Source organism: Onthophagus taurus, chromosome 11, assembly GCF_036711975.1.
Source record: "Onthophagus taurus isolate NC chromosome 11, IU_Otau_3.0, whole genome shotgun sequence".
Taxonomy (NCBI): Eukaryota; Metazoa; Arthropoda; class Insecta; order Coleoptera; family Scarabaeidae; genus Onthophagus; species Onthophagus taurus.
The window spans coordinates 5,897,056-5,921,031 of record NC_091976.1 but is presented as its reverse complement, the minus strand read 5'-3'; the positions used below and the strand labels follow the sequence as shown (position 1 = coordinate 5,921,031).

Genomic DNA, 23,976 nt, shown 5'->3' with positions numbered 1-23,976 from the left:
AAAGCAGGGAACAGTCATTACAGGTAACAATTAGAGCTGAAGCAAACCGTATGTATTCGGTACTGAGTAACGGGTACGCCACCTAGTACCGAGATACGAAACGTTACTCGCAAATGCATTTCGTTTCGTTACTCGTATCCACTCGTATCTGTCGTATCCCTCGGTACCTAGTACCTACCTTCACTGTTATTATCTGTTATAGGTTATGCACTTGCGTGAATGTGTTCCATTGACGTATAACGTTACTTAAACGTTATAGGTGAATTTAAAAACGTTTGTAACAAAGTTTGAAATTGGAATAAAAACAAGGTAAGAAAATATTTTATATACATTAGAAATATGTACCTATGTTTTTGTTTTTTAATATCGCATATTTTCAAAATTTATCTGATCCAATGAGATTTAATTGTTTCTTGGTTAACAAAAGCTGTTAAATTTGATTATTATAAATTGTTATATTCGATTTATTATTATTTACACTTTTCTATTCTGTTTGACAGCTGAATTTACTTGCTATAATGGATAAGAAAAGAAGTAAAGTATAGAGTTTTTTTTACGCAGACTACTAAAGATGATAAGGTTAAATGTGATCTTTGTAACTCAATGTACTCGGTAAAAGGCGGTTCTACTACAAATTTAAAAAAGCATCTCATGAAAAAAACACAGATCGACGTATGAAACAATGATTCCATGCTCCGATTTAGATGCACAAGTTTTGGAAGCTCCTATAACATCCACTTCAGCGAGTGCAGAATCTACTAATCCTGTAATTAAAACAAAACATACCAACACACAGCACCACACGCAGCAGACTAAGTTAAGTGCCTTTATTAAACGTCCAGTAGGTGTAGAAAAAGAAAAAAAAATTAATGATTTAATTTTTAAAATGGTAATTAAAGATCTTCAGCCTTTTTCAGTCGTTGAAGACGTAGGTTTTAAAGATCTCATTAATTACTTAGAACCAGGCTACAAAATACCTTCAAGGTACATACTAAGCAATACTATATTGGATGCTCAATACTCTGAAGTCAAAAACAAATTAAAAGAAGAATTGGTGGCCGCAAAATATGTATCAATCACCACCGATGGCTGGACTTCAAGAGCAACAACGTCTTATCAAGCTGTAACAGCCCATTATTTATTAAATTGGGAGTTAAAATCTGGATCTGCTTTATTAGGATGTTTTGAATGTCATGAGCGTCACACGGCCGAATATATTAAAAATGAGCTGTATAGTTTGATCACATGGAACAGTACCCTAGACATGATTGAGAGGATTTGTTCACTTCAAGAGCCATTAGAAGCTTCTCTTGGAATTTTACACAACCCAGTTGAAAATCTTCTGGAAGACGAATGGCAGACACTGCCTGAAATAATAAAAATTCTAAAGCCTTTTAAGCAACTCACTGAAGAAATGTCTTCAGAAATAAAAGTGACTGTTTCATTGGTTCTGGCTTCGACAGAAAGCATGATTAGCATTTTTGACAATTTAGATAGAAGTTTAATTACAGATACAGGAAAGAAACTGGCAAATAAAATAATAACGGAATTTCAAGCTAGATTTAAAAATTATTACAGGCACCCAGTTTTATCTAAAGCAGCACTGCTAGACCCCCGTTTTAAGAAGCTGGCATTTAGATTTGATGCATTAAGTTACAAGTCTGCCAAAGATGCATTGAAAACTGAGCTGCAAAACGAATTCAATTCTCATCAAGAATCAACAGAACCCACAGAAAATGAATCGACATTAGCTATATCTACTGGTGACACCGATATCGATAACGACTGTATATGGAAAGATTTTGACGCATTGGCAACGTCAGCGTCTGCTACGAACTGTACGAACTCAGTTAGTAGCAGCACAATTACAATGAGACAATATCTAGAAGAACGCATTATTCCTCGAAACGAGTGTCCTTTAAAATGGTGGCAGGCACGGGCAATTCTATACCCCGAACTCTCAAACTTGGCCGAGAAATATTTATCTGTGATGGCTACCTCAGTACCATCTGAAAGAACTTTTTCCAAATCGGGCCAAATATTAAGTGAAAGGCGCAGCTCTATTCAGCCAAAGCGAATGGAAAAGATTTTATTTTTAAATATGAACCAGAGATTCCTACCATAATTTTTTTTTATTTAATATGTGTTGTTTAAAATATTTTTAATTATGTTTAATTTCATTCTAAGAATAAAAGATTATTGACGTGGTTTTAATTTTGTTTTATTTAGTTTACGAGCTTTATCGTTATAATTGATGTATTACCACGGTTAAAATTTTCAAAATAGTAAATCCACAACTAATTTAGTATATTCCATCTCCAGTTACAATTTACCTATGAAAACACGGAAAAGTGAAAAAATGCAGCTTGGTACGTTTCTACGTACAAATTACGAATGTTGCAACTATACGAAGTATACGATGATACGACTCGATTCGTTGCTATAAATAGACATGCCATCTCATGAGATATCAGAAGTAACGAGTACGGTAACGATACGAAAGTAACGAGTACTCATTGTTATACCGAGAGATCAAAAAAGCCGGTCCGCTAAAAACTACTTTCCCATGCGCTTGATACCAATACTTACTGCCCTCGTCACAGCCTCCTCCCACCTCTACTTGTTTTTAATTTTTAACGTTCTCATTGGTCGACGAGATGATATAGATTTTTAGTTTCAATGGTTTTGATCAGCTGAGCGAGCTGAGCTCAGAGCAGTCGTGTTCTTGGTTTTGGCGTTCGGTGTTTCCAATATTTCATTTTGAATTTATTGCGATTTTATTTAACATTATCTGTCTTTATTAAGACAAAAATTCGATTGTGATTTTTCTATAAGGTAAATAATTATTTTATTTTAAATCGGTTTGGTATAAATTTCGTTGATTTATTTTTAGGTTAAATCATGCCGTTCAGCTTAGAAGAAGACAAGTTTCTTCTCCGATCTTATCTTCGAAATGGAGTAAAAGATCAAAATGGGGTATGGAAATACTCAACAGGTCTTTGTGTAGAGGAATTTAGAGAGACATTCCCTGAAAATGTAGTGAATTATGAAACCTTATGTCATCACATTAGGAAAGTTGTCAAACGCTTTGATGATTCTTGAAGTGTTGGTCCTGGAAAAAGCCCTGGTCGACCGAGAATTAACTGAAGAAGTTGTTGAAGACATTCGAACCCGTATGGAGCTAAGTCCCCGGAAACCTTTACGACAATTATCACAACAAACAGGATTGTCCTACGGATCGTGTCACACCGCTGCGAAAAAAGAATTACATTTTACAGCTTATAAAGTTCGTGTAGTACAAGAATTGCTGCCCCTAGATTTTGAAAAACGTATTACATATTGTAATTGGTTTAATGAAAATTTAAGAAATAATGATGTATTGGACAAAACATTTTTTTCTGACGAGGCTTGGTTTTATTTAAATGGTTATGTGAACTCACAAAATTATCGATATTGGAGTTCTGAAAATCCACATGTTTTCAATGAAGCACAGTTACATCCTGTTAAAGTAGGAGTATGGATTGCTATGTCAAGACGTAGAATTATTGGCCCTGTGTTTTTCCATGACACAGTCAATGCAGAAAGGTACCAAGCTTTGTTACAAGAATTTATTGAACAATTACATCCTGATGAATTGCAACAAGGATTTTTTCAACATGATAATGCAACGGCACATACTGCACGAACAACTGAAAGATTCCTTCAAGAATTTTATGATGATCGAGTAATTGGTAGAGGATGTTGGCCACCTCGCTCACCCGATCTAACCCCTCTAGATTTCTTTTTATTTGGTCATTTAAAAAATTCTATCTACAAAAACCGGTTACATACCAATAAGACAAAACGTTCAGCAAATAACCGGAGAGCAACTTGTACACGTCTTCGATAATATGAAGAGAAGAATTACGTTATGTTTAGAAAATAATGGTCAACATTTTGAATTTTTTTTATAATAAATAAAGCAACTTGTAAACCTATATTTTTATAATAAAATAAAAGATCTTTCTTGATTTATGAAATAAATTAATTAAAAAAGAATAGCTTAGAGGGTTCTCTTTTTATTAGTGAATCCTTTTTAATTATTTTCACCATAATTTAAATTTACATCCACCAATCTAACTCCAGAGAGAATTTATTTCGAATCTTGTTTAACGAGAGTAACATTTTTAATTTTGTGCGTGTAAGTTTCTAAGGTTATGTTTACTAAACTAAAAGTTTCCTCCCATTTCCCCACCACTATTAAAACAAGTGGAAGGAGGGTGTGACCGATGTGAGCAGGGCAGTAAGTATTGGTATCAAGCGCTTGGGAAAGTAGTTTTTAGCGGACCGGCTTTCTTGATCGCATTGTAGTAACGAATAGTGCTGGGCAAAGTATCGATACTTGTCGATGGTATCGATACCTACCTCGGTATCGATACTCGATACCCGCAAAGTATCGGTATCGAAGTATCGAAAGTATCGAAGTATCGAAAGTATCGAAGTATCGAAAGTATCGAAGTATCGAAAGTATCGACACATCGACGGCGCGGCGCCTTTCGAGACGGCGTCTGTCGTCCCGTCGCCATGCAACACCCGGTAAAGCCGGTAGTATATTGTTCGGAAACAGTGGAAAGGTTCATATAATGTTCTCGTATTTAGCTCGCCTCCCAATAATTTTAATAACCAACAGCGAAGGTGTTGGTTGTTTCGTATAGTATTTTACACAATAAAAGCAAAAAATGCAAAAAAGTCAGCAGTATAGAAGTGCAGTTTGGGAGTACTTCAAAAGACAAATTAGCGACGATTCTACAGTTGTAGTTTGTTTAAAATGTAAAAAAAATCTAAAATTTTCTGGAAATACATCTAACTTGAACAAACATCTGATGATACATCACCCACTTATTTATAGAGAAATCCACAACAATAAAAAATCCATCCAAGAAAAGGATAAGGACAGTAGTGATCTTTCACAAAGGTAACATTTTAATTTCGATACAGTCGTTTTACTTGATTATCTTTGAATAAGTACAGTCGCTTATTTTGATGAAATATGGGAAAATGACAACCAAAGTAGTAAATTATTTTTAATTGAATTAATTTAATTATTTTTAACAATTTCTTTGGGGCATTTTCTATTTAGTAGACATCTAAACAAACAAATCCACTGAATGACAAGCGCATAGTATTTTATAAACAGCGAAAGGGCAATAGAACCATTACGTTTTTTCTTTTGGCTTATAGTTCCCTAAAATTAAAGAGAAAGATATATGTTTATATTTCAATCTGGGCTTTAGTTTTTCAAAATAAAAAATTAAAGTTTGAATTTTATAAAAATCTAAATTTTTTGAAAGATCAATAAAACGAGACGCCAGGAGGAAATGTTGAAAGAACGAGATGTCACGTAGAATCTTATGCGCTAGAAGAAGCGATCCGAATTAGGAACATTGACTACGAACGATGCGCATTTGTGTTTTCTTACATCTTTCATGAAAACGTCACTAAAGTTAAATAGTGGGGAATTTCAACTTTAATATTAATTACTGTATAAATTAAACAATTCATGGATTTGAAAATATTACCAATTCTCTTATTTTTAATTTTTACATAATTTATGGATTTTTTGAAAGACGGTCTTTCTACTCGATTGAGTATAGCGTAACGGCTCCATTTTCAGCTTAATTTATTCATTTATTTCTTTTTCAGTTCAGAAATGTCAATCGAAGAAACATCCTCTCTATCTAGCGTGCTTTCTTCGCACTCATTGAATCTATCAACAAAAAATAACGAACCCAATACTGGCACTATAATACCATCAAGTTCTAGAGGTAACACTGGAAATTCGACTTTAGAGGAATTTGTAATAAAACAATTACCTAAAAGAACCGAACAAAAAATTACGACCGCCTTATGCAATTTTATTGCGGCAGAGATGATGCCTTATTCTATTGTTGAAAAAGAAGGCTTCAAACATTTTATAAATACATTACAACCGATACGAGAAAACACCAGTGACCATTTTGTGTCACTAACAACAGATTGTTGGACATCTTTAGCGATGGAACCATACATAGCGTTAACTGCTCATATAATTAATGAGAAATGGGTGTTTGAAAGCATGACATTAGAGTGTAAAAAACTATGTGAAAGCCACACTGGCGAGAATCTACAAACTTACCTACAACAAGCTACAGATATATGGGGTATAAAGTCAGATAAAATTTCAATATGTACCACAGACAATGGTACCAACATCATGTCGGCCATGAAATTATTGAAGTGGAATCGTATCGGTTGTTTTGGCCACATCATAAATAATGCTGTGTCTAAAGTATTCGATTTACCTAAGTTTGAGCAAATTATTACAAAGTCTAAAGCTATTCAAAATTCAATAAATCATAGTTACATATTAACTGATAAATTTAAGAAAATTCAAATCAGACTGCAATTACCGGTAAAAAAAATTCCAAGTACTTCAGTGACACGTTGGTGGTCATTGCTTAATTTAATCAAATGCATACATCATTCAAATTATCATGCAATAAATACCTTATTTACGGAGAACCACAAAAAGAAGAATAGGGACTTCAGCATTGATTTCCGTGACATCGATTTGCTTGAGGTTTTAATTGAAACTATAGCTAAATATGAAGAATTTTCAAGTCATATGGCTGGAGAAACATATGTAACTGCAAGTGTAATAATACCTTTACTGAAAAAATTAAATTCTGATACAGTTTCTAAATCAGAAAATGACAATAATATAACAAAAGAGAAAAATATAATTATTACAGAAATTGAATCAACCATTTTGTCTACGTTTAAAGTAACGTATTTTAATGTAGAAGAGATCACCACAATTGAAAATTATTTGGAAATGAACTTAGGTGAAGTACAAGTTGAAAACATAATTAAACATCAAAAAAATCAACGGAAGGAAAATTTGAGTGGTATAGCAGCTTTACTGTCATCTACAACATCATGTACCGGAAATCCAATGAAAGCTTTATCGAAAGAGGAAAAGTTACAATCGGAATTGGGAAAATATAAGTCTATGGAAATACAAGATTTTTCAGAAAATCCCCTAGTTTGGTGGAAAATACATCAAAATATTTTTCCAGTTGTAGCACAATTTGGCAAAAAATTTCTTACTAGTCAAGGCACAAGCACAGCGTCCGAACGTGTTTTTAGTTGTGGTGGAAATGTTATTACGGACGCTCGCGCTTCCTTGACTGCGGAGCATGCCGAGCAATTAATTTTTTTGGCAATGAATAAAAAACTTATTCCAAAATAATTAAGTATAAATAAATAATAATTAATTATATAAGTATAATAAAAACAATAAATTGTTTTGTTTTTAATATTTTTGATGTTTTTGTTTATTAGAATATTATTTCCAATAATTCGATACTTTCGATACTTCGATACTTTCGATACTTTGAATAGTATCGATACCGCGAAGGTATCGATACTCGATACCTTATTTGAGGTATCGCCCAGCCCTAGTAACGAATACATACGGGTAGGCTTTTTTTCGTTACTTTTACAGGACTAGTAACAACTAGAAATCTTCAGCAATGGGCATTGGCAGCTGCCAGTCAATTTGAAGATTTTAATTTTAAAGCTTCTGAAAGTTGGGTGTTGCGATTTAAACAGAAGCATCGTATTCGCCAGAGGACGATTACGAAATATGTAAGTGCAAAGGAATATAGTAGTATGGAAGAAACTGGCTGCAGCGGCGCTATTTCGAAAACAATGTCGTGAATTGACACTTCTTTTTCATACTGACATAGTTATAAATATGGATCAAACCGGTGAGTTAGTATGTAGCAAGCTTATATTTCTTACAATTAATTTTACTATTGATTATGAAGAAGTTTAAATTGTAGTACCGGTTTAATAAATTCTATTATTTCTTCTTTGTCAATATCAATCAAAATATGATAGATGTTAGCATGACAAGGGCTCAAAGGCGGTTTTTGTGCGTAAAGGAAACATCAACAAAATCACACACACCTATACAGCCCAGTATAGCATTACACTATCAGAAAAATTAATTCCGCTTGTGTTTGTGTGTTTGCAAGAGTCTACAGATGATTTTGGCCCTCGAGTGCTGAAGGACGTCAATACTTGTATGGAAAAATATAAAAATGTTATTGTTACCAGCTTGAAGTCGGGAAAATTAACAACTCCGTTATACAAATACTATTTAACGCAAGTGTTGTTGCTCTAGGTGCTCTTTGTGGGGATATTGATTGTGACAGGGTATGACAAAAAAACCTTCAAAAAAAAGTTATTGGGATTCTGGAGAAGATCTTAGGAATGGTTTAATTTATAAAGCTATGCGACGAGAAAGGTTTATACAGATAATGAGGTATATGCATTGTGCTGACAACGGACTACTAGATCTAAATCAGGCCTTCTTAAACTATGGGTCGAGACCCCATTTGGGGTTTTTTTTACATTATAAAATGTAAATGTGTTTTACATTCAAAATAAAAAAAGTAATATTTATGGTTCTAAGTAATGATATTAATGACTAATTACTACTTTTAGGTTCGTTTTTACAATAATATTTATCTTTTTATCAATTTTATTCCAATACGTATGAATTATAGACGTTAGCGCCATCTTTTGTCGCTGATATACAAATAAATTTGTATACAAATGTGAAGTAGTGTAGTATTGACGCTCTTCTAGTGTAGTCAATTGTCAGTGTTCCACCGTAACGAGATTTTAGTTTTTTTATTTATTCGGTAATTAATTAATCAATTATTATATGCAATAGGTATGTTATTTTTATATATTTATTGGATTTTAGCATCAAAATAATTTTTGGCCATGGATAAATGGCTGAACTTAAATAAGAATGGTAATGACGCAGATGATAATGCTACAAACTCTCCTCAGGCAGGACAAAGTATTGAAAAACAAGCATCTAATGTGCGAAAAAGAAAATATGATGAGTCTTTTCTTCAATTTGGCTTTACATTTCAAAATTGTAAGGGTAATGAACAACCTCTTTGTTTGATCTGCAATGAATTATTGGCCCCGGAGAGTATGAAACCATCAAAATTAAAAAGACATCTTGAATCAAAGCATGTTTCTTATGTCAATAAACCAAAAGAATATTTTGAAAGACTGTATAAATCTTTAAATAAAGAAAAAAAAACCTTTGAAAAATTGATGACCGTTAATGAAAAATATTTACTAGCGTCATATGAAGTTTCATACTGTATTGCTAAAAATAAAAAGCCGTTCACCATTGGAGAAGATCTTGTATTACCTGCTGCTATTAAAATGGTAGAAATACTACATGGAAGTAAATATGGCGAAGATATTCGAAAAATTCCTTTGTCGAACGACACTGTCTCGAATAGAATTTCTGATATCAACAAGGACCAATTAGTGCAACTTATTACAAGAATTAAAGAAAGCCCAAAATTTTCAATTCAGTTGGACGAAACAACGGATATTACTAAATTGGCTCAGTTGTTAGTATATGTCAGGTACGTTTATAAAGAAAGCGTGGAGGAAGAATTGTTATTTTGTCGTCCTATGAAAGACCATACTATAGGGAAAGACATATTGTAAAGTTGACGAATTTTTAAAAACTGAAGGTTTAGAATGGAAAAATTGCTGTGGAATATGCACAGATGGTGCAAGAGCGATGACGGGCAAAAATATTGGTTTTAAATCATTTTTTCAAGCTGCTCATTATGATCATATAACTTTTACTCACTGCCTTATTCACCGAGAGGCCTTGCAGCAAAAAAAATAGCACCAGAATTGAACGATGTACTTCAGGATGCTGTTAAGATTATAAATTTTATTAAGAGCCATGCCCTTAACAGCCGCTTATTTTCAAATCTCTGTAAGGATACGGATTCCAACTACACAACTTTATTATTACATGCAGAAGTAAGATGGTTGTCAAGAGGTCAAAGTTTAAGAAGATTAATGTTATTAAAGGACGAAATCGAAATATTTTTAACCGAACGAAAATGTGAACTTGCTGCTTTTTTTCAAAATGACTTATGGCTATCCAAGCTGTGTTATTTGTCAGATATCTTTGCGAAATTAAACGATCTCAACTTGTCTCTTCAAGGAAAAAATTGCGATATATTTACTTCGAATGATAAAATTGAAAGTTTTATTAAAAAGATCAACATTTGGAAAAGTAGGGTAGAAAAAAATTCGTTCGAAATGTTTTCCAGTGTCGACAATTTTATAATCGAGAAAAATCATTGTAAAACTTTTATTGCAAAAATTATTGTAGATCACTTAAAAGCTCTAGAAACACAGTTCCGTACATATTTTATATTAAATATTGATTTCAAAAAGGTAGCTTGGATTCAAAAGCCGGTTTGGATTGGCTTAAGTGAGATTGATCACCTGCCACTTAAAGCTCAAGAGGAATTTGCTGAGCTTTCGAGTGTCTCAAACTTAAAACTACAATTTCCAAAAAAGCCCTTGACTGAATTCTGGATCGGAACTAGAACTGAATTTCCCACAATCGCTGATATGGCGTTAAATGTTCTTCTGCCATTCAACACCACATATTTATGTGAAGTTACTTTCTCAGCTTTAACACATATTAAATCCCAATATCGTTCATCGCTAAAAAATGTTGAAGAGGTCTTACGTCCAGCAGTGTCAAACATTCCACCAAGATTTACTTTGTTATGCAATAAAAAACAGGCACATCCATCTCATTGAATTTTTTCCTTTAATTTTAATTTAATACTTACCACTCAACGACTTTGTTCGAATATATTCGAGCGAACTAAGACGGTCAGCTATCCCTTTTAATTTCTAATGTTTCTAAACGAATTTCAAAACTATAATTTTCATATGTATATTGTTACCTAATAAATAAATCATCAAAAAATATATATTTATCTTTCTTTTATATTTATATGGGGTCGCCAGAAAATTAGCAATCATAAATGGGGTCGTGAATGAAAAAAGTTTAAGAAGCCCTGATCTAAATGATAAAATGGCTAAATTGCGACCACTTATAAATAAAATGAAATGTGAGTTTTTACGTCATTTTATACCAACGGCTGAAATATCATATGATGAGAGTATGATTGAATCATCCGTCACGGATGCAAACAATTTATCCGCGGAAAACCTATCCGCTTCGGATATAAATCCTGGTGCATAAATTCAAAAAATGGATACTTAATAAATTTCGAAATTTATCAAGGTTTAATACCAAACTGTAATCCTCAACATCAAAAGGAATTTGGTAAAGCAACGGCACCATTGATTCAACTTATTGAGAAGTTACCAAATGAAGTAAAATCTCTACCCTATAGATTTTACTTCGATAACTTATTTACGTCTGTAAAATTTTTGACGGGAACCATAAGGGAAAATAGGCTTCCCAAAAATTGTCCAATTATAGGAGTAAAAGAAATGAAAAAAAGAAAACGCGGTGACTTTGATTATGCCGTAACGGAAGATAGATCAATTGTTGTCTCAAGGTGGATGGATAACTCTGTCGTAACTGTTGCTTCAACTGTGCACCCCGTTTTACCATTAACAAATGCGCAACGTTATTCAAAGATTCAAAAAAAGAAAATCTATATAACAAGACCTCGGTGCTTTGAACGGTACAATATGTTCATGGGAGGTACAGATCAAATGGATGCTAATATTAACGTGTACAGGATAGGAATAAGGGGTAAAAAATGGTGGTGGCCCATTTTCACATGGATCCTAGATGCTGCCATACAAAACGCATGGATCATTTACAAAATACATCATCCAGAAACAACGCAATTGGATTTTAGAAGGGAAATTGCAAAAAGTTATTTAATCAGATTTCAAAACCTACCAAAGTCATCTGGTCGACCCGGATGTTTTTCAGTAGATTGTAGAGTATCTCCAGACATTTGCCTTGATGGTAAAGATCATTTGGTGGAATATATACCTAATGGTAAACGCAGGCGATGCTCCGGGCAAAATCATAAAGGCAGATCTGTGCGCACTCAGTGTCGCAAATGTGACGTAGGCCTATGTATTGATTGTTTTGTTGATTTTCATAAGAAATAAACATTTACTGTTCAAATAAATATTTATATTCAATTATTTTTGTTTTATTCAACCAGAGCGTCACAGACCTTAAAAGCCTAGCTTTCCATATATGGAACAGCCTCCATCTTGCAAATAGCTATGTGAATAACCAAATATTAACCTAAATCATGTTTCTACTGTTAATTGAAGTTTGAATATATCATTTTCAACTCAAATTTCTCAAAACAAAAAATTCGATCCCTAATGGGTTAACGGTAAATTTTCAAATTTTGCCGCGTTTGCCGATTCGTTACATTAGTCACTTCATCCATCTTTGTTAAACCCACTTCACACCGGTCTTACAAACATGTCCGACTAAGTGTGCACTTAACTTTAGGTAACATTTTGTGAGATTTTTACTGTATTTTACTCGATTAATTTCATTTTTATTTTTTAGAATGAGACGATGAAGTAAAATCTACGGTTTAAATCGCTCGAGGTTCCGATCACTTTTCGTTATTTTTTCGTATTTTCAATCTTTTTCCGCATGATGCACATTTTTAACAACCCTTTGATCATTTCTCGTTGATTGACGGCAAGAGAAAATAATCCTTAACTTATAATATCTACTAATTTTAATTACATCGTATAGTTCAGTTGTACCTGAAGATCCTCTAATAAAGCGAAACAATTGTAGTACATAACTTCCGAACAAATATACATCATTGTAGAATTTCCATTTTTGATATCTACGTAAGATTTCCCGTAAGATAATTGATCACATTCCTTATGATCATCACACAATGAACTTGGAGTATCTCATCGCTAAATAGGCATTCTTCGGCGAATAATTCAAAATTTCTACATAACAGAAAAGAAAGTACCAACAGTAAAAGGAATTTTAGCAAGATTTTCTGAGGATACGGGGTATGGGGGCTGTTCAGAAAGTTTGCGAAAAATATTACACGGTATCGGATATCGGTGGAGGAAAACAAAAACAAATAGAAACCTATTAATGGATAAAAATGTCATCGCCAATTTGAGATGTACATTGTTAAGAAATGTCAAACAGTATAGGAAGCAAACGCCCTATAATTTATATGGACGAAACATATATTCATTCATCACATACCAACGCAAGAAAATGGGACGATAATTCCAATACTGGCCTCCAGAAACCAATTTCTAAAGGCGATCGAATAATTATTGTTCATGTCGGCAGTGAAAATAGATTCGTTCCTGGGGCATCGGAAAATAAACTTCGAAAATTATAAGAAATGGTTAACAGACCAACTGTTACTCAATTTGCAGGACAATAGTGTATATGCCCCGTATCACAACAAACAACTGAGCAAATGTACAATATCGACAACCCGGAAGATGGAAATGGTGGATTGGTTGCGACGGCGCAATATTAATTTCTGCCCTAAGATGACAAAGCCGGAATTATATAATATAATAAAACGGAACAAGCCAAAATACAAAGAGTATGAAATTGATAAGTTATTAAATGACCGCGATCACGACGTGCTTCGTTTACCGCCGTATCATCTAGATCTAAACCTGAAATTGAATTAATATGAATAACACAAAATTAAATTCCTAAAATTGAATTGGTGTGGGCTTCCATGAAGCAATACGTGACCAGAAATGTCACGTTTAAAAGGAATGACGTTGAAGTGTTGTACGATGTTCTTTTTTCAATATTTGGTGTGGAAGGGTTGACAAAGCGCTGTGAGCACGCCATAAAAGTTGAGGACGCATTCATTTGCAGCCACGTTTTGACGACATAGATAACTTAATAATAAACCTGGGCGAAGATTCCGAAACTGAGGAATCTTCAGAGTCGGACGACGAATCCGAAATGGATTTTTTATCGATTTTTTTTTAATAAAAAATTTGTATTGAAGTATTATACATTTGTTTTCAATATTTGTTCCATTTCTTTTGAATTATAAAATGTGTTTAAAGTGTTTTTTTTCCAGACCAAAAACTCAAGTATCAAAATAGACTATACTATTCGCAGACATTTTAACAATTATTATGTAAAAACGGCCTTCGTTTACCTGGCCGTTTCTCGTATTTCCGCAATGGAGTAACAAAACATACAATACTAAAGGGTTTTCCAATAAAAGGTGTTATTTTGAATAGCCCGTTATTTCGGTAGATGTCACATTTGAAGCTGTCATTTTTTGACATTTGACAAGTAGAAAGTACGCCATTAATAAAAATGGAACGATACACGCTTCAACAACGCATTGAAATTATTAAAATTCACTATAAAAATGGTGAAATTTTGGCAGAGACGGTTCGTAAAACTCGAACATTTTTGGGTCGTCGTGAAGCACCTTGTCGGACCGCAATACAGAAATTGGTGGAAACATTCGAGCTGTTGGGACAAGTTAGTGATGTGAGGTTTGTCCATTCCTCGTCGTTCTTTGGAATTAGGCATTCCACAAACGTCATTACACCGTATTTTGCATAAAGATTTGGGTCTTAAGGCTTATAAACTTCAGTTAACACAAGAACTCAAGCCGTCCGATCATCAACAACGTCGTGTCTTTGCTGATTGGGTCGTTGAAATGCATGAAAATGATCCGAAATTCCATCGAAAAATCATCTTGAGTGATGAGGCCCATTTCCACCTCGGTGGCTTCGTCAACAAGCAAAATTGTCGCATCTGGGGCTCGGAAAACCCAAGAGTTATTGTTGAAAAGCCTCTCTATCCTCAATGTGTGACTGTTTGGTGCGGTTTATGGTCCGGCCTTACTTTTTCGAAAATGAGGCTGGAGCAACAGTTACGGTGAATGGATTACGCTATCGAGAGTTGATTAATGATTTTTTTATGGCCGGAATTGGATGGTATTGATGTGGACAACGTTTACTTTCAACAAGACGGTGCTACGTGCCACACAAGCAACGACATCATTGATCTTTTACGGGAAAAGTTTCCGGACCGTGTTATCTCTCGAAGAGGTGATCACAATTGGCCACCGAGATCTTGTGATTTAACATCTTGCGACTTCTTCCTTTGGGGCCACGTGAAAGAGAAGGTGTACGCCAACAGCCCAGCGTCGATTCAAAACCTCAAAGATGGAATTCGTGAGGCTATTGAGGACATAGGGCAGCCACTTTGCAATTTGGTTATGGAAAATTTCATGGAAAGGATATTGTCCTGTAAGCGTGATCATGGTGGTCATTTGCCTAATGTTATTTTCCACTATTAACGGCATACCTTCTTCTTTATAATGAAATAAACATCCGATCATTTATACTAAAAAAATGGCATTTTTTATTGAATATCAAAATAACACCTCTTATTGGAAAACCCTGTATTTGCAGATATTTTAACAATTATTATGTAAAAAACGGCCTTAACTTATCTGGCCGTTTCCCATATTTTCCCAAAGAGATAACAATACAGACAATACAATTTGTTGAAATTCCAAAAATTTAATATTATTTTATTTGTAGCAAAACTATTATACGTATTTTATAAATCAACTTTTGCCGCGTAATACTCTTGCTACACCCGCTCTATACCCAAGGTGTATATATTAAAGGTTGTCTAAGTTCCTATGCTGCAATACTTTGATTTTAGTTTGTGGGCGAGGGGCAAGAGCAGGAGTGTTTCGTGACGTAAGCGATCACGGATTGCGCACGCAACCTCATGGCCATGTGGTGCTCCATGCCTTTGTTTAATTTGAATTGCTTGGCGGTATTATTTTCCACATGTGACGTAATGCGCAGTATGGTTGCGTACGAACCTAGACAACCTCTTATATATAAACCTTGCTCTATACCTGCTGTCGGATACAACCATCTCCCTTTAACGATTTACCATCGCACTCCTTCTACGCAACTGTCGCGGCCTTGAGGGACCAATACGGTTTGGTTCGGCTGTACATATTTATTCCTTCTATATATAGCTAGTTGTAACACCCGCCCTCACTCTATCGGTTTAATAAGCGCCGTCGCTTCGAAAAAACCGCATTCATCTCCGTAGTTAGTACGAACAACAAGATATAGATGGTTTGCAAGTGTTTTAAAATTTTGAAAAAATTACAAATTGTAGAAGAACCGGCAAGTGAATTAGTGTCACATAAGGCATCCATTTTAGGGGAAAAATTGTAAAAGTTATAATACACAGTTTGAAAGATCGTGACTTTGCAGAAGAAGAGGAATTATTTCTTCCTGAAGAAGAAATACCAGCGGTAGATGTGATAGAAGAACCGCAACTTAGTACTTCGGCTAATTCGCAAAGTAGTGGAGAAGAAGGTGGGAAAGAATTTGAACCAACGCAAACTTCGAAAAAAGTGAAATGTGATTATAAATCACTTGACACAAAAATAAATATTTTAAATATGGTAAGAGACCATCCAAAGTGGAGTTTGCAAACAATTCAAAAAATGGAGGGAGTGTGCTTAAAAACAAAAGCGATTTAAAACAATAGCAAGAACAGATCGAGCAAGGTGGAGGAACAAAAGAAAAATTTTATATGATTAATAAATGGACATAAGACCGTTTTGTGGAAGCTCGGAATCTAGTGCGACCGGTATCAACAAAAATGTTACAGCAATGGGCATCACACGCTGCTGTACAGTTCCAACGACCACAGTTTCCCTTTACAGCATCGCCTACTTGGGTAACAAAATTTAAAGCATGCCATTTTATACGCCATCGAAAAGTCACACTTTACTTCAAATCAACGAATGCATTGGATTTATCGGCAATATTGAAAGAAGCTTAAAGCTAGCAATTGCACATTTCCAACATGATTTCGTTATTAACACAGATCAAACAGGTTGTGAATATCGTGTTGGCGTACGTAGAACATTAGCCTCGAAAGGACAAAAGATTGTGGATGTTTTTCTAGGTAACTTTAATAAAGCCACACACAGTTACACAGCACAATAGCGTTAACCGTATCTGGAAAATTTCTTCCAAAAGTATTTATATGCATGCAAGAACCAAAAGAGATATATGGTCCTCGTGTTTCCGTCACTATCGAAGAACTAACTGAAAATTACGGTAATGGTTTTGTCACTGCTTCAATATCCGGAGAGTTAACAATAGAACACTTCAATAAGCAAAATATATTATAATTATTCCAGGCGTAATTCCGGTTCCACTCGAGCTCTCGTAGCGAGCGGATGTTTTCCCCACTCTTTCGAGCGCTCCGATACCTGTCTGGTGACTAAGTGCTTTCGACGTGACTCACAAAGCACGACCAGCCTAGCCTGGCCCGACCGGGCCCTCCCAGGTACGTCGGTCCGCCTAACCTTGTGCCCAAAAACCGTCATCCGACAACGAGAAGTTTCAAAACTTGCGAAATTAAAATTCGCAAGATGACGAAACACCAACAGAAACCACCACCAACCAATTCCCATCGAACTGGAGTCTGATGCCAAACGATTACGCACAGTGGGTCAAATACACATTCTACCTGGCCAAAATCGAATTTTTCAATGCTCACAAATCACGTAATAGGTTGTAGTGTAGTAATTAATTATAAATAATATATTAATTTAATTGTTAAGTAGGTTAAGTATTCTTTTGTGCGCTATTGCAAATTCTTCGTAATCGATCATAATGTAACGTAATCACTTTTCGTTATTAAAAAGCGGTCATGATTGCGAAGGATGAGTAGTAGCAATCAATACATTAATAAGGAATAGTTATGTAATCATATTTTAATAAACAGTTATTCTTTAAATCTCACATCATGTTTCAATCTAAAAGATCCTGAACCATCGCATGGCGACCCTGCCAGTCGAGTGAAGCAGCGGATTTATTTATTAATTATTAATTAGAAGACGTACAAAGAAAATGGGAAAAGGATATTCTAAAGAAGAAATAATTGTTGCACAAGCGGGCAATAGTGGCGGAGTTAGCAACGATATATCGAAGTACCACCTGACAGAAGTTATTGGCATCATGGCTGTGGGATTGTGCATTGTTTTCATCTTGTGGTGTGCATGTGTAAGAAGTAGAAAAGCATTACGTGTACAAGTAAGAAGAGAAGTGGCCAAAAGTTTTGAAGAGTTGCGTCGTAACGAGTCAGCAGTGTAACAATTTAGTGCTCTGTGGAATGTGTGGGATGTTAACAGATTTCAATTATATTTTGGAACAGGTAGATAGATTTAAAACCAATTTGTTGAAAGATAATCAGAGTAGAAGGTTAAATTTAGAATTAACAATTAAGAAAAGTAGGGAATTAGATAAGTTAGAAGAAAACTTTAACGAATTAGAATAGATTAGATAGAAATTAGAGAGGAAGTAAGAATTCAGATGTAATTTTAGAATGTGTAGAAAAAATTAGAGAAAATATAGATAATTGTAGAGTAACGTTATTAGAAAGAAAAGAATCAGTTAAGTTAGATAATCCAGTAAAAATGACAGAAAAATTTGATCTTAAAACAGCGGCTTCACTGCTACCTGTTATGACAAATTCTGAAACCGTAACTATGCAATTAATTGATGGAGTTGACCTATATTCACAAATGCTGGATGAAGCTAGTCAAAGGTTATTGATTCAATATGTTTTAAAAACACGGCTCTCCGTTAGTGCAAAATTGAGATTGGATAACACATACAATTCTATAAATGATTTGGTTAAAGATATGAAACTTCTACTGTCACAAAAATCTGCTGCAACGCTCTCTGTTGAATTACATTATATCAAACAGAATAGTAAATCAATTAATGATTATGGAAAACAAGTTGAAGAACTAATGGTAAATTTAACAATTGCGCAATCAAATGATGATGCAAATGCATCAAGTGTACTTCGTAAAGTAAATGAAAAAACAGCAATTGCTACATTTGCCAATGGTTGACGTAGTTCGGAACTAAGAACCATTATAAAGGCTAGGAATTACGAAACACTTAAAGACGCAATTGCAGGCGCAAAAGAGGAACAAAAATCTTTTGAAACACCAAATGTATTCCATTATCAACAAAATTTTAATTCTTCGTCTAATTCACGAAATCAAAATTTTCGCGGAAATTATAGATACAATCGTAATAATCATTTTAATAGAGGTTTTAGAGGTAATTTTCGGAACAGTAAAAATGTGCAACAGGCAGCTAATAGCAATTGTTGTGTTGGTTGCTCAGTGCGGCCGCAGACGTTGGACTCGCGCCGATTTTTAACAGGATTCGTTATCGATTCGATTTCGCGATCTCTTTAGACTATTGATTTTTTATAGGTGGTATAAAATACTACGAAAGAAAAAAGTAGAAGCAAAAGAAAGAAATTAAACCTTGCAAAACCTTCTTTAAAGCAATTTTAGATATAACAGACCGAAAGATTCGCACAATTTTAGAAAAACAAAACAAAGTTGGCAACACCCTTCTAGCAAAAGATCAGCCTGGGAAGCGTGGCAAATAACCAAAAATAGATGAAATACTTTCTTCAAAGCTGATATGAAGGACCATATTAACTCGAGTCATTATACCTGGGCTAATACAACCATTTCAAATAGCAAATCAATAGCGAAGGTTCATAAAGATTACGTTAATAAGTGTAAAGAGAAAAATATTCCTTTCGGCAATTATGTACTTTTTTTACAGGATTTTTGCTGAAGAGTTTAACCCTTTTTAGGGCAGAGGTGATATTTTTACCACCATATTTTTTTTAAGTTTTTTATAAGAAAATAATCAAATTTAATTTTCTTTTGTAAGTTGGCAACTTATTTAGTGATCTGTCAATAATATGACGTGAAGAAATGCATAACTGTCATAACATTGTTTTTTTGCTGTCACCTGTTGAATGTTCAAAAATAGTGTTTTTTCGTACCAAATTTTGTATAACGGTCTATTTTGTAGATCTTCGAGATTTTGAGGTAAGTTTTATTATTTACATGTTATATTGGATTTGTCCTAAGTATTTTGACACATATTTTTATCTTTGGGTATCCTGGTTTTTCAAATAAATTGCTTTTTGTGGTGGGAAGCATATTCCCTCTGCCTGCGAGTGGCTGCTATATTTTTTGCTTTGCTTTGACAGATGAGTGCAAAAAGTGGCTTAGACAAAGGTTTATCAGAATTCGAAATAGAGCATGCGCTTGAAGAACTTTTTGGGTTGCCTGATGACCCAGAAGTGTCTGACGATAACCTGGAAGCCGAAGAGGAAGAAGCTCCGTACAGCACCGCTCGGCTTCAAAAAATACTGGAAAATCCCGATGATCCGTCAATGTCTCCGCACCTCCTGCATAATCAGACCAGCCTACAATCATCAGAAATTATGGATACTGAAGCCATTCCACCAGCTGATTTACAAAGTGAAGACCTGTCCGTGTATGTAAGTCAACAAATTGAAAATAGTAGCTCAATTACTGTAAGGCCGGCTAGGCGGTTGACGCGATCTCGATATTCAACTTCCGAACTCAGTACCTCACCTGACGACACTGATGATTCTGATCTCGAAGAAGAGACATGGAAAAAAACATATTGGACTTCTCGGCCCGTTGCTGAAGATTTTGACAAGATTCCTTTGACTACTAAGCAAAGCTTCAATCCTAAAACTAGGCCCATCCGCTTTTTTGAAAAGTTTTTTACAAATGAAGCTATAGAACTTATTGTGTCGCAAACAAACTTATATGCCGACCAAATGAAAATAAAAGAGTGGACGCCCGTGACTACTGATGAAATAAAAGCCTTTTTAGGCATTCTCATAATAATGGGCTATAAAGTTCTGCCCATGATAGACCTGTATTGGTCCAGGTTTTCGAGAAAATGACATAGCAGAAATAATGCCAGTAAAAAGGTTCAAGAAAATTATGCGCAGCCTACACTTGAATGATAACGCGCGACAACCTGAAAGAAATAGTCCCGAATACGATAGGTTGTTCAAACTGAGGCCATTGATAAATATTATTAACGAATCCTGTAAAAATAATGTCAATTTATCTAGTTCACAGAGTATTGATTAGTCAATGGTACTCTTCAAAGGACGGTCTTCGCTAAAGCAATACCTACCTCTCAAGCCCATCAAACGGGGATACAAAATTTGGTGTAGACGCGACAGTGAGACAGGATATTTGTATGAATTTAGTATTTATACTGGGAAAACGGATGGAGTGGAAAAAGGGCTGGGAGCAAAAGTCGTGAAGAACTTGACGCAACATTTAATTGATAACAATATAAAGAATGTTCATGTTACATTTGACAACTTCTTCACAGATAACAAACTTTTAGAATATTTGTATGAACATAACATATATGCAACTGGCACCGTGCGTAGGCACAGAGAAGGATTACCTCAACTTACAAAAGGTCCAAACGCTAGAAAACTAAAGCTATCTAAGGGTGAATTTAAATGGCGTGTGAAGGACAATGTTGCTTTTATAATTTGGCAGGATAATAAGGAGGTACTACTTTTGAGCAGTGCGTTCCATCCAAAAGTCGGAGTTTGTACTACTTTGAGGACTCAGAAAGACCATATACACATATACATATAGACCACAGATCAAAACCACATACACAGCTGGAAGAAGAAGCAAACGATGGTGGCTTCGCCTTTTTTACTTTCTCCTTGATGCTAGCATCATTAACGCTTTTATTATGAGCAAGATAAGTAAAGTAAATCTGACGCATTTGGAGTTTCGCGTAGCCCTAGCTCGAGGGCTTATTGGTGTATACTCCAGTCGAAAAAGACGATCCACCATTCCCACCTACGTGATCAGAAAAAAGTTGATGCAGGCCGACACTCGCCAGAAAGCCATTCATGTGGTTGCTGATGAAGTACGATTCTCGAATGTTGGAGATCATTTACCTTGTCGGTCGGAGACATATAAACGATGCAGACTTTGCAGTACGAAAACAAACGATAAACGCACTAAAATAATGTGCGAAAGATGTGCAGTACCTCTCTGCGTTGTCCCTTGCTTTACTGCATTTCACAGGCAGTAGGTAATTATTATTAATCAATATAATAATCAAGGATAAGCTATGTGTGTAATATATATATAATATATATATATATATATATATATATGCGAACAAATATGTTTTTTTTGTAAGTACTTTAGTTATTACTATGGAAGTAGTTGCACAGGCAAAGGGAATATAATTCCCACCATAGAAATAATAATAATAATAATAAAATATATGTATATTTTGGTTTCTTATCTCATAATGTAACTAAATCCAGGATTAGTTTTAAATTATCGCCTTTAAATCATTATACCCTATAAAGGGTTAATAATTCTATTTTTCAACCCAAGAAGGATCTTTGCGATATTTGCTCAATTTATAATAACTATGAGGGGAAAGAAAAAGAAAACAGAAAAGGAAGCTACGATCTTCATTTAAAAGAAAAAGAATTGTTATGATCACAAAAATTACGAGGAAAATAACACAGTGATTGCCGTTTACGATCTACAGGAGGGTTTTCAATGTCCTCCACAGATTTTATATTACAAGTACTCTTAAAAAACGAAACGTTTAAAAAAGCAATAATAAAAAAGCAAAAATCTATGGAAATAGTCCCTAACGGCCTTACCTCACCGAGACGCCATGGCGACGTCGTCGGCTACGTATCCAAACAATTCATATTGAAATTTATGGCAGTTAACTCACTTGGCAACGTCGCCAGTTTGGAAGCGTAGCCATCACCGAGGGGACGCGTTTTTACCTACCGAGTGCTCCAGAGTTATTAAAAAAAGTGCCTACGTGACATACGTTCGTTCCCGTCTACCCAAGTACGACAAAAATGGTCGAACCACCTCCTCAACATGAAGATCATTAGTTTGAAGGGTATGAAGAACCGTGTTATCTGTCCGTATTTGTGATGAGGATCTGAAGTTAAAAACCCTAAGGTTATTGGCCGACATCTTCTGTAATAATGGTTACCCTGCTCCGTTGGTGAACAGGATCCTGTTTTCTTGTGACGCACCTTTTGTCTCCCCTCAGTGGCTCTCGATGGTGGTCTTCCTCTTTCTGATATCTCTCTGACTCATCCGCCGGATGTGGATGAACCACTTGTCAAACGATTTGTCAAGTTGCCTTTTATCCCGGATCTCACCGATAATCTCATTACAGTTTTCAAAGACCAAACGTTCAAGTTTGGAAAACAGCTAGGAAATCCTTAAAATATCTAAAGAATCTAGTGATTTTATTTCGGGTGCATTATTAAGTTGGCAACCATACAGTCAAAAGGCCTAACATTTTGACATTTTAAGTTTATTTTAACTCATTCCCGCTCATTCCAACGCATTCTAACCTCAAACGTCGACGTAAATCGCACGTGTTTCTGTGAATAAAAAGAAAAGAAACACAAACTATTCCAAACAGGAAATGGAATTGTTAATTGACTTAATTGTAGAAAAAAAAATATATAATAGAAAATAAAGATAAATGAAAAAATAAGTGACGCCGTTCACTGGCAGGAAAAGCATCAAGTACGTACATAATTTTATTTAGTAATATGAAATAATGCGTCTACACCCGCTGTATTGCATTATATAAAAAAATGTTTTGTTATTTTAGACACGAAGTAAAATAGCTCGGGCTATGACAGCCACCACCGGTATTGACCGGAATGTTAAAAGCGTGAAGGGGAAGTATGACCAAATAAAAAAAGAAGTAAGAAAAAAAAATGCCAAGATACGGATGAATACAATGAAGACCGGTGGGGGTCTTGTAGAAATTGTCTCGTTAACCCCTATTGAAGAAAAAGTGAAAGGTAAATTTACATTCGAATGATGTTAAAGTAGGTAAAAATGTTTATGCTTTAGGCCTCATACTATTATCAGTTGTTGGAAGGCCGTCAACATACGATTGACGGTTGGCGGTTACTGATGTAGAAGCAACAACTTCTACATCAGGCCTCTCACCTCCTCAGAACGTTGTATTGGCTTCTATATCAGTAGATGCCAGAACGCGTTAGTCGGAAGCAGAATGTGTAATTGAATGGAATGCATCAGATGTCATTCCAACCGCTGGTGTAGAAGAGAGAGTGGATACGCCACT

General features: G+C 34.9%; 1 protein-coding gene across 1 annotated transcript; it reads left to right on the top strand.

The window, feature by feature from the left end:
* Positions 1-682: 682 nt before the first annotated feature.
* On the top strand, positions 683-2,125 carry LOC111428998 (E3 SUMO-protein ligase ZBED1-like). The gene has a single exon (XM_023064782.2). It carries the CDS (start codon positions 683-685, stop codon positions 2,123-2,125), a length of 1,443 nt encoding a protein of 480 aa, XP_022920550.2.
* Positions 2,126-23,976: the final 21,851 nt, after the last annotated feature.